This window comes from Sabethes cyaneus, chromosome 2, assembly GCF_943734655.1.
Source record: "Sabethes cyaneus chromosome 2, idSabCyanKW18_F2, whole genome shotgun sequence".
NCBI classification, from domain to species: domain Eukaryota; kingdom Metazoa; phylum Arthropoda; class Insecta; order Diptera; family Culicidae; genus Sabethes; species Sabethes cyaneus.
Window position 1 is genome coordinate 179,544,858 of NC_071354.1, and position 12,061 is coordinate 179,556,918.

General features: G+C 40.7%; 3 protein-coding genes across 3 annotated transcripts; 2 read left to right on the plus strand and 1 right to left on the minus strand.

Moving 5' to 3' along the window:
• Positions 1 to 2,117: 2,117 nt before the first annotated feature.
• Positions 2,118 to 2,546, plus strand: LOC128736402 (uncharacterized). The gene has a single exon (XM_053830884.1). The coding sequence runs from the start codon at positions 2,118 to 2,120 to the stop codon at positions 2,544 to 2,546; it is 429 nt and encodes a 142-aa protein (XP_053686859.1).
• Positions 2,547 to 8,404: 5,858 nt separating this feature from the next.
• Positions 8,405 to 8,821, minus strand: LOC128738346 (uncharacterized). Its single transcript, XM_053833399.1, has one exon. It carries the CDS (start codon positions 8,819 to 8,821, stop codon positions 8,405 to 8,407), a length of 417 nt encoding a protein of 138 aa, XP_053689374.1.
• A 449-nt stretch (positions 8,822 to 9,270) lies between these two features.
• LOC128736403 (protein lin-37 homolog) lies at positions 9,271 to 9,971 on the plus strand. The gene is made up of 2 exons (XM_053830885.1): positions 9,271 to 9,301; positions 9,361 to 9,971. Exons 1-2 carry the CDS (start codon positions 9,271 to 9,273, stop codon positions 9,969 to 9,971), a joined length of 642 nt encoding a protein of 213 aa, XP_053686860.1.
• The last annotated feature ends 2,090 nt before the right edge of the window (positions 9,972 to 12,061 follow it).

A 12,061-nucleotide genomic window follows, 5' to 3' on the forward strand; every position in this document is an offset into this window, starting at 1 on the left:
AAGTTTCTCTTATAGTTGCTACTAATTTATAGCGGTTACAAAGGAAATAAACTCAATTCGCACCTTTTGGTTGCCCGGATTGTGGTCTCATATATGGATACACGCGAAACTGCACAGCACTTTCCAGCATCTTTTCTAACAAAAATTGATCCAATTCAAATAGCGAGCTTAGGACCGGTAGACCACTTCATTACGGAGAAGTACCCTAACTTAAACCGCAAAGGACAGACGCTTTATGCTGATTAAAACTTTTCATGGGGCGTGGTAGAAATCGAAGTTGTTCGCCACTTCGTAGGGCGAATCAACTGACTTATTAATAGTTCAATCATACCAATTTATGGTTCTTTGAGTCATAACTCTATACTCTACCATGTAATTTTTAATGGCAGCTGTAAATTTTTAGATACACCCTGTTAACTTTTAGCGAACCTCCGTTTTCTGTGCTTAAACCGCTCACAACCACATTTACTACACGACACAATCGAAAATTGAATTGGGTTCGGAATAAGTTTCTGTGTTAGTTGTTTAAAATACTGGCTGTTTAAGATTGGTTAAAGTCTGATTAAAAGTAAATCTGGACGCCTCTCGTGCGCCACCGGCACACCGCTTGTGGTAGGAACTGAAATCGTTTGACATAAGTCATCTTGCAGGTTGAGCCCCTGTTCCTGGCGCCGGTGGGGATATTGAAGAGAACAATTTTCGTCGCACTTCGCCATCCAGCAACCTCACGACGTCTCCGGCCCACAGTAGCCAGCTGACTTTCGCCAGATATACGATGGGAATCTCTCCGAGCAGTGCCTGTAGCTCGTCATTCATACGCTTCCGGTAAACGCTGCTTTCAATATATACTCCGCCAAATATCGTCCGCAGTACCTTCCGCTCGAATATGGCAAGGACGAATAAGGTACGGGAGGGTATTTGCAACCCATTAAGCGATGGCATCTATATTTTCGGGCTATGGCATAGTTCTAGTGGAATAACAGGTGATTTTGACGTTCTTTGAATAGAAAATAGTAAATTACTTACAGGCTGAATTTAGAAACCTGCTGAAAATACCCTCCCGTACTCGATGTCCTCCGTGAGCAGCGTTACAGCCTCGAATCCATAAAGAACTACCGGTTTGATAAGGGTTTTGTACATTGTCAGCTTCGTACAGCTTCGTTCTTGATCGAAGGGTAAAATAGCTTTGATTTCCCGGCCTGGAAAAGAGAGCCAGCGCTGACAGTCTACAATTCTCCATCGATGAATTCCTAAGGCAGCCGGGCTCTTAAGGCAGCAATACAAGCAATCCCGGATATGTTCAGGACCGTACTGCAGAAATGTTTAGAAGATGGTAGCTTCCCGGACCGATGGAAGATCCAGAAGCTGGTGCTGTTGCCGAAGCCAGGAAAGCCTGTGGGGGATCCAACGTCATACAGGCCGATATGTCCTCTGGATGGAGAGGATAATCCTGAACAGACTTACGAGGCATTCTGTAAAAGGTGAACACGGACTATCAAACATGCAGTTCGGGTTCCGGAAAGGGAAGTCCACGGTGGATGCTATTCGGACAGTCATCGAGCGAGCCGAGAAGTCATCTAAACAGAGGCGAAAAGGAGAACGTTTTTGCGCCGTTGTTACGATCGACGTAAAACACCTTTAATAGTGCTAGTTGGGAGGTCATCGCCGAGTCGCTGCATGCATGCATGTCCCTGGATATCTCTGCAGAATTTTGAGGAGTTACTTCAGGAATTCCGGACGTTGGTTTACAAGACCGCTGAGGGGCGTAAGACGATGAACATTACGTCTGGATTTCCACAAGGCTCCATCCTTGACCCAACACTTTGGAAGGGGATACATAACGGTGTATTGTCTTAGAAGCTGCCTAGAGACGCGGCGACCGCCGACTTTGCGGATAACATCGTGCTATTGGTGACTGGAGAGTCGCTGGAGGAGGTAGAAATGCTAGTGACAGAATTGAATCTATCGAGAACTGGATGCAGGGGGCAAAGCTACAAATCGCCTATCATAAAACAAAGGTTCTGCTGGTTAGCAACTGTAAAGCCATACAACATGCAATCGTCATCGTCGGAGAGCACATTATTTCTTCAACACGCGCGGTTAAGCATCTGGGAGTAATGATAGACGACCGTTTGATCATCAACTGTCACGTCGACTACGCTTGCGGAAAGGTGGCGAAGGCCATCAATGCGATAGCCAGAATCATGCCAAATAGTTACCGGCCGAGTAGTAGCAAGCGGAGGCTGCTGGCTAGTTTACCATCGTCGATCCTGCGGTATGGAGGTCCAGCCTGTACCACAGCACTACGATCGAAGCGAAATCGCGTGAAGCTGAATAGTACCTTCCGACTTATGGCTGTCAGAGTCGCCAATGCGTATAGAACAACATCGTCAGAGGCAGTATGTATTATCGCTGGAATGATCCCCATCGGTATCATCCTCGTGGAAGATAACGCCTACTACGGACGAAGAAACACCAGAGGAACCCGGAAGCTGACGAGAGAAGAATCGTTGAGCAAAGTTTGCACTCGAGCCGCTTCGCGCTGAGTTGTTTGCGGTCACCCGCGATCCCAAATACATAAACTCAACTGCCACTTCTAGCTCGTCACCGTCAACGGTTTCCGTCCGTGAGAGGCATGCGTTTGTTTTCTTTGAGCATCACTCAATCTAATGTAACTCTGAGCAGTCACCTTAATTTAGCTGGAAAATGTTGCTTCGAAATCAATAAAGATATAATGAGTGAACCTGAACACAGTGTACTCTCGAAAATTATGCAAGATCTGACGAATGGTGAGGGGCTAAGGCTCGATAGTTGTCCAAGAACTATTCTCCACGAGGTGTGCCTTGATTCTTCGGTGAACAGAAATCAGCACCCCACCGTCATGAGATCTAGAACTTTTCTGTGCACCCCTATCAGTTCGAAAAACTTCGTAGCAGTCTCCAAATATTTAGCATAACAAGGTACGCCCACAGAGCCAAATCTCCGTAAGAACGATGACGTCGAACGATTCATCTGAGCAGGCAAGAAAGTACTCGGCAACGGACGTATTCCTGCCGCCAGCATTCTGATACAGGGATACCTCGATATAAGACAACCTCGTTATAAAACAACCTCGATATAAGACAATTTTTACCTCGATATAAGACAAATTCCTTTGATATAGTTGGTAACGACACCTGGCCCAATTTTCCAATCCAAAAGCGGCGCCATAAAGATGTTCATTAGTTCTAAATAATGCTAAAAATTGTAAAAAACTCATAGCTCAAACAATAATAAATAGTTAGAAAAACGTAAACACACAACACAGCAAAATTGGCGAATGCTAATGCAAAAATGCTTGGAAAAAATCATGTTTCGATATAAAACAATTTCGATATAAGACAACTTTTTGAAATTATAAATTGTCTTATATCGAGGTATCCCTGTAGTACAGTTGGAGGTTGGGAAGACGGAATTTACTGCAAGAGGGAATCAATTCAGGCAGTGCCGATGAACGCATGTCACGATACTTGCCTAAGAACTTCCCTATCTCCGACTTCAGGGCCGGAACGACTGCCGGAACCGGGATTGGGATTGAGATTGGGACTCGGATTGGGATTGGGATTGGGATTGGGATTGGGATTGGGATTGGGATTGGGATTGGGATTGGGATTGGGATTGGGATTGGGATTGGGATTGGGATTGGGATTGGGATTGGGATTGGGATTGGGATTGGGATTGGGATTGGGATTGGGATTGGGATTGGGATTGGGATTGGGATTGGGATTGGGATTGGGATTGGGATTGGGATTGGGATTGGGATTGGGATTGGGATTGGGATTGGGATTGGGATTGGGATTGGGATTGGGATTGGGATTGGGATTGGGATTGGGATTGGGATTGGGATTGGGATTGGGATTGGGATTGGGATTGGGATTGGGATTGGGATTGGGATTGGGATTGGGATTGGGATTGGGATTGGGATTGGGATTGGGATTGGGATTGGGATTGGGATTGGGATTGGGATTGGGATTGGGATTGGGATTGGGATTGGGATTGGGATTGGGATTGGGATTGGGATTGGGATTGGGATTGGGATTGGGATTGGGATTGGGATTGGGATTGGGATTGGGATTGGGATTGGGATTGGGATTGGGATTGGGATTGGGATTGGGATTGGGATTGGGATTGGGATTGGGATTGGGATTGGGATTGGGATTGGGATTGGGATTGGGATTGGGATTGGGATTGGGATTGGGATTGGGATTGGGATTGGGATTGGGATTGGGATTGGGATTGGGATTGGGATTGGGATTGGGATTGGGATTGGGATTGGGATTGGGATTGGGATTGGGATTGGGATTGGGATTGGGATTGGGATTGGGATTGGGATTGGGATTGGGATTGGGATTGGGATTGGGATTGGGATTGGGATTGGGATTGGGATTGGGATTGGGATTGGGATTGGGATTGGGATTGGGATTGGGATTGGGATTGGGATTGGGATTGGGATTGGGATTGGCATTGGGATTGGGATTGGGATTGGGATATTTAGGTTTCTTAATTTGCGGAAGTGTTGATGAGAGACAAGGTGAAGAACCCAAAATTTAGTTTGACATTCGTAACATTGGCGATCCCAGACTTCAACAGAAGGTGAGGCACTGACCTTTTAAAAGCAAGTTTTGGACAGTAAATTACCAAGTAATCGTAGGATAGTGAATCTTTTTTACGCAATTAATTTATTCGATTAGGTCGATTACGTTAACAATTCCAAAGTTCTCTAAATTTAATAGAGAAGACGGGATGTGTGTTTCTAGACTAATCTCAAGTTTTTAGTCTTGACCTTGAAATGCGGTCATACATATATATTAATATTTTTTGAAACGATGGTTCTACAATTGATGAAGGGACGGTAGGGAAAGAAATGAAAATTTTTGGTGAAGGTGGGGAAGAGCGGAAAGGAAGGGGGGGGGGGGGGTATTGGTAGCTATGCTTGACAAGTAGTCATTTTGACTCCTACCTTTTGTCCAATACTGGAAGGTGCATGAGTCGAACCAAGCTGTAATCTGAGATTACAACCGGATTATGTGTTTCTGTCTGGGACCGCACGAGCAATTCAAATTTTATTTGAAATTAAACTTAAAATTGAACGTTATATTAGACATTTGATTGGCATTTGGATTTGAATTCTGACTTGTCGTTTTGTTAACAATTGGATTAAAATTGTACTAAAAATTGAACTTCAAAATGGACCTGAATTGGAAGTTGCAATTGGACTTTGGATCGAACATAAATTGGAATTAAATTATACACTTGATGTTATACACTCAAATTGGGTTTGAAATTGTACTTGAAAGCAGACTTCAAATCAGAATTGAATTTGACATGAAATTGGACTGGATACCGGATATAAAATTGACTTGAAAATAAACTTTAAATCGAAGCTAAAATTGGAATTAGATTCGACTTCGGATTGGCTTCAAAATGGGGCATTAAATTGGGAAACAATTGAACTTCAAATTGTACTTAAAATTGGGCTTGAAATTGCAATTCAAATTAGTCTTGGTACTCGATTCGGAATTGAAATTTAAATTAGTTTTAAATTAGACATGAAATTGGACCTAAAATCGGACATTACATTGGACTTAAAATTAAACTCAAACTAATCATTAAATCGGAGATTAAATTGGAATTGAATTGAGCTCGGAATTGGACTTAAAATGGATTATTGGATCGTGCTTAGATTGGACTTTAAAATTGAGTTTGGAATTCCATTTTAAATTAGGCTTGCAATTAAACATGAAATTGGGCTTCAATGAGACTTGAAAACGCACTTATAATTGAACTCGAAATCAGTGGTGAAATATAAATTTTAATAGACAGGAAATTGGTTTTAAAATGGGGCATTGGAATTAGACCAAAATTAAATTTCAAATGGTAGTTGAAATTAGATTTGTATTGAGCCCTAAAATCTGAATTTAAATTGCTCTTGAAACTGAACCTGAAATCGGAGATGAAATTCGAACTAAATTTGACTCGGAATCGGACTTTAGAATGGGACATTAAATTGGACATGAAAAAAAGCAAAGCCTTGGGCTTAAACGTCTTTCTAAGACTTGACCCTTCTTTATTGACAGACTTCGCAGCCGGCTGTTAGAGTACAGGACAGTTACGGGGCTAGTGCAGTAATCCTACTGACTCTATCTAGCAGCACCGCCTGGCCGAGATTCAAACATACGACGACTGGATTGTTAGGCCAGCATCGTACCTCGAAACCAACTAGGCGGTAAATTGGACATGACATCAGATCTAAATTGAACTTTGAAATTAAACTTGAAATTAGACTGGGAATTTTACATGAAATTGAGCTTGAATTAAAATAGAAATTTAGATAGAGAGCTTTAAAATGGGACTTTGAAATTGGACTTGAAACTGAACTTGGGTTTGGATATGAAAATTGACTTGAATTTGAAACTCAGCAACTAAGAAATCTAAAATGTACTTGAAAATTGATTTAAATTGGTCTTGAAGCAGAAGCTATTTCATTGCAATTAATTTTCTTATCGCATATTATTTAATGCTGGGTTATTGAGTTCACAACTCCGAACTTCCCGGTTGCATATAGAGAAATTATTTTCTTATACATTAAATTTATTATAGAAGGTGCCCCAGCCTGGGTACGCCAGTGTTGCGGAATGTTAGCAGTTTCCTGAAAAAAGGATCGTTTATTTTTCATGATAACAGACGTTGAGTTGGTATATTATTATTTAATCTAATTTTCATTTCATTCCTAATCCCATCAACTTTCAGAATTGAACCATAACTTTGTCGTCATCACCGGTGAAGTCAATTGTAGCCATCATTTCAGGCTGTTAATAATTCATATGAAATATTTTCTTTATTTTTTACCATCTGGAACTGCATCTCTTCTACATCCGGTTCTACATTAAAAATCAATCCTAATGGCACGAATCAAGTGAACGGACCGACCACAACCAAACTTGGACAATATTTTTCTTCAATAGAAACATCCTTTTGCGGTGCAAGAAAAAGTAGACCAACCATCGGGACATGCTTTATGTGTAGATTGAAGAACGTGCAAATGCATAACATGCAGTAGGTAGATGAAGCACTATTGGATAGAGTCAGTTTTTGGTTGTTATACTAATTTGTTCAATTAAATACAGGTTAAATACATTTTTTATACCAATCTCTTTCAAATTTCGAGGTCATTTTTAAAGTAAGTACACAAAGAGGCTCTGCCATACGTGATTTTTTTTGCTAGTAATCAAACTCTTAGCGCTTTTTATCCTCGCAAATGTAAAGTAGTCTATCAGCCGGTTGCGAAGTCTGTCGAATAAAGAACCGAAGGTCAAGTTCCGAATGCGGAACGGTAGCACCAAGGCTTTGCTATGCAGACAAAAGCCAGAAAAAACCAATTTTCGTTTATCGGTAAGTAAAAGTAAATGTTTATTTTTATTTGGAAGATTACCACCGAGAGCAAAGCGGATATCTTCTAGGTTTCACAGTAGCGACTGGCTTGCCATTATTCGAAATACCACGGAATTTCTTCTCACAAAAATTTTAGCTGATAGTCAGACGACGTTTTCTTTTACAGACACTCTGATCTTTTGCGAACAATCATTTGAGGAGTTTAGATTGTCCACTAAAAAATCCAGGAAGTTTCATTATCTGTAGCACAACCTCTTGGTTGAAACCTAGGCAAATCGAATTAATTGAAATTTTATTTGAAAATTAAAAGTATTTGCACAAACGACAACAGAATAACAATAATTCAAGGCTACTGGTCTTAATAATACATTAAATGTACGGTTTTTTTTTGATTCACTAAGTTAGCACGACCTAGAGTGTTTCTAATGCGCTTTTTAGGAGTCGTTTGCTAGGTCTGTCACATTACACCGACTAGTCACTTGATTGAATCCTTGGGCATTATTCACTATCTCCGGGTTACGACGGACGTCAAAAGAGAAGGTCTACACAAAAGCGAATCTGGAATTGGTTTCCGGTCCCGGATATTAGAATGGATTCAATTCGTTTTCTGCTGGATAGTTTTCGGATAAAATAAAACAAACATGGCTCTGGACTGGAAACGGACTGCTAGTTTACATATTAAAATCATCAGAGCGAATTGATTTTCGATTTTTTTATCCTGGTCAACGGAAGCATAGAGGCAAAGCATTTTAAAGATGAACAATAAGGAAGACCGGATCTGTTTTCTATGGAATTCATGTTCAGAACTGTTTCCCTTAGTTATTCAGATCAGAATGAAACTGAAACGAGTTACAGTTCACAGTTTTACAGATGACCAATCGTGACTGAAATGAAGATGGTACTTATTTTTATAAAATTTTTCTATTTTGTAGTTTTGAAAAAATAATAAAGTTTTATTAACAACACTCATAATTTAATCTCTTGGTGCAATTGCCATGTAGCAAAATACTTCCCCATCCGGATTGCGTAGAACCGAAACAGTCGCGGTGTCATCACCGGATCGATGCAGAACAACCGGTGCTATTGGTCCAGCCGGAGGCAGGAAGGGACATTTGCTGCTAAGCGCATTTCCCAAGGCTTCGGCCAACGGAACGAGCGGTTTCTTGGGAGGATAACTTTTGAAAGGATCCACAAAGTAAATCGGAGCAGATGACAGCAGGAGCTTCAAGTAGTCCAGATATTCACTGACCAGCTTCGGATGCGAATTTTTCTCGGCATTGGTGTCGGACAACTTACGAATCCATTCGGTAACACGAACACGATCAGTCGGTGCCGTTATTTTCGACGCGAGAAACATCACCTCTATTATGGACTCGTTGATGGAAGTCATTCTGGTTTGATTCGTTTGACATTTAAACATTAAATGTAGATATCATAGGCTACTGAGGTTATAATGTGAAAGTAATGAACAAAATTAAATTAAATTAAAAAAAAATTCCATAATGTACCAAATTCATTTTGTACCTCATGGTACCCATAGACTTCAAAGGTTAATTCTTTCGGTTTTGGTTCTGTTAATGTTCTACAAGCTTCGTGAAAGGTGAACCAAACAAAATGACATAAAAATGAATCTATTGTTCTCTCTGTAGTCTACAGACTGCAATATATTCCTACCACATACGCATTTTGTAGATCAACGACAAACCGAACCAATAGTTTACCACTACACTCATGAAAGACAACAGCCGCTGTCTTCTCTTGTACCGGTTGCGTTTATTCGAAACTCCGTCGTTCGGGCAGTGTGGATCGTTGCAGTTATATCGAAGCTACACAACAACAATGTCGCAGCCAGGAAATAAAACTGCCAGACGTAAGCATGACATTTGTATCCTAATAACAAAGTTTATCGAATTTATCCTCCAACTTTAGAGAGTTTGCTCAAGGTCAATCATTACTCAATACCATCGGTGCTACCGGATCCGTCCGTTCCGCTGCGCGGTCGGCCACCGAAGCGATCTAAACCGGTGGAATATGTCCAACCGGCAGCAGAAAACCGGCAACCATATTCGTCTACTTTTATCATGAAACTGTTCGACCGAAGCGTCGATCTGGCCCGTTTTGCACCGGAATGTTCACTCTATCCGGTGTGTCGAGCTTGGATGCGGAATCAACCCAGATCGCGGATGAACTGGGAACAAACTTGTGTTGAACCAGCGCCTCAACGGGAGTCAACGCCGGACATCGTAGACCGATACCGGGAGGGCAAAATAAATGAAATTGAAACAATGCCCAAATCGACCGAACGATGTGAGCTGAAACCATTTGTTTTCGAAAAGGAATTCCCCGATGGGAAAACTCCATTTCAGTTGCAGGATGACCCCGTACCATCGATCGGCCGGGACGAGCTGCTGGGGCAGCACAAGAAACGATGGACCGCAATTCGCCACAGATGGCAGAGCCATCGCCGCGAGTATCTGAGGAAGCACCAGCTAAGCTACAATTTGCTCGATGCAATCGTTATGAAACGAGCTCAAAATTAATATCGACACAAGTGCGATATAACTAATGTGAAATTAATATTCGATTTCTTTCGTTAAAGGTAATTTTTAAAATAGAATAAAAGTTGAGTTTCACGAAGTTTATACTGAACCGTTTAATAAAATTATATTCCATATTACTTGATAGACTAATTTTTACACCTACACGCAAAATAATCCACACGTTCTTCCCACGTGAAAAATCACATAAATTTCTCTACAGGGTGTAACCTGACTTTCAGTTGAACATTTTATTGGAAAATACAATAACATCTATCTGATTTCCATAGTAAGTAAAGCCACTCGAATTTTCATCATTTCTTGGATGGATATAATGAATACTTCCTAAAGTTCTTATGTTGATTTCACTCAAATACACTTACCTACCGATCCATGCACTTTGAATTCACTAAAAAGCGATTATATAAGCATTCTATTGTCAATTGCAAGGAAAATTGTATACCATCCAAAGTGCGATATCACTCATAAAAGTGCTATTTTGCATTAAATTGTTTCGGTCTCTTCGGCGCACTTATTGCTTGGAATATAACGAAAAAGTGCGCCGAAGATATTGCTCCTTTTATGACTGTTTAGACTACTGTGATAATCATTTAATGCAACGTACCGCATCTTGCACTGTTAATCTGACACTAGAGTGGCTTTTAGTTTGATCTACTAATGAGTTTGACTTCTTTTTCCTTCTTCCCCTTCTTTTTCACTTCATTTTCTTTGAGCGAAATCGTGTGCGAGATTCGACTGTGATAATCGTGTAAATCGGGGTAGTCTAAATAGGGGCAAATGTCGCAATACCGAAACGATTTAATGCAAAATAGCACTTTTATAAGCGATATCGCACTTTGGATGGTACAATTTTCTTTACAATCAGCAATATTGAAGTTACGATCAATATTCTGCAAAAATTTCTGCTAGTCATGCAAGTTTCCCTGCTGCAGAATAACGACAATGCATTGCATGAGTTTTTCCATTTAATGAATGACGGAAATTGAAACAATTAGCCGACATTTTCTTCTTCGTCATACGAAAAAACATATGAAATTTGGCTGCTAGTAATTGTTTAATGAAAAAAAGCATTTAAATAGATCTCAGCTCACTTTGATTGATCGCGTATGATTGATAACAAACTAAAATATTAGAGGCTAATTTCGCGTTGTGTGTCATAAAAAGCTATGTTGAATTCATGTAAATAGTACGCGTAAAGTTAGATGGAAAATATTCACATAATGAGCTATGGTACTATGGGCATTTGTGAGATATCAAGAAGGGCAAGAATGTAACGAACGACTGACTCATTTTGCTTCATCCCCTGATGGCTTGCCAGACAAAATTTTTTTAGCGAGTTTAGCGACAACTTCTTCCGTACATTCTCAAGAATTTCAAACGTAGAGGCTGCAACATAGTACTCGTGTCTTGGTATTTGTACGGTGTCGGGCGGCCTTGATGTAGATATAATCAATCATCACAATGCAGAACGTTATTTTGTGAGCCACTTCCTGTACAGCTTCCTTGCATAAGTTTTGGCCACCGTGTTCTGTTTGTCAGTTCGGTTCGGCGCCTTCTGAACTATGTACAGTCCAGAACATATCACTGCTTCGCCATTTTTGCCACATCCCGAATCGCAATGATGGGTTGCGCTGAAATGGGAAACTACCATTCTGGCATTCTCCGGATCTGTGGTGCTTCCTTTTTTTACCGCTGACACGCTTCTGGTTGGCGGTCTGACACTACATGAATATTCTGATCAGTAGGGATGCGGTTTTATGTTCGATTCCATGTTGTTTACCGTTCCATCGGGTGAGAAGCATTTGGATTTTCGAAGATAGTACTCAGTTCCCTACTAGCACAGTTGTTATAAACTAGTTGTGGTAACCAATTAATGACTGATTTCAGTCATAAATAAGTTTCAGCAACCAGAAGTGACAAAAGTGTGCTACTTGGGTTATTTTTACATGCGGTAAAAAGTTGTAAACAAATGAACGTATCCAGTTTTTTCGAATGCAGTTTTTGAAGTACCCGCAACTCATAAGCGAAAGGTTAAATCAATAAGGTATTTTCAGATAAGTTGTAGAAAATTC

What these genes read in the sequence shown, in the direction of transcription:
- LOC128738346 (XM_053833399.1), bottom strand. Translation starts at nt 8,821, where the DNA reads ATGACTTCCATCAACGAGTCCATAATAGAGGTGATGTTTCTCGCGTCG.
- LOC128736402 (XM_053830884.1), top strand. Translation starts at nt 2,118, where the DNA reads ATGATAGACGACCGTTTGATCATCAACTGTCACGTCGACTACGCTTGC.
- LOC128736403 (XM_053830885.1), top strand. Translation starts at nt 9,271, where the DNA reads ATGTCGCAGCCAGGAAATAAAACTGCCAGAC. An exon ending in AGGAAATAAAACTGCCAGAC is followed by an intron (nt 9,302 to 9,360) that starts GTAAGCATGACA and finishes CTCCAACTTTAG; the next exon opens with AGAGTTTGCTCAAGGTCAAT.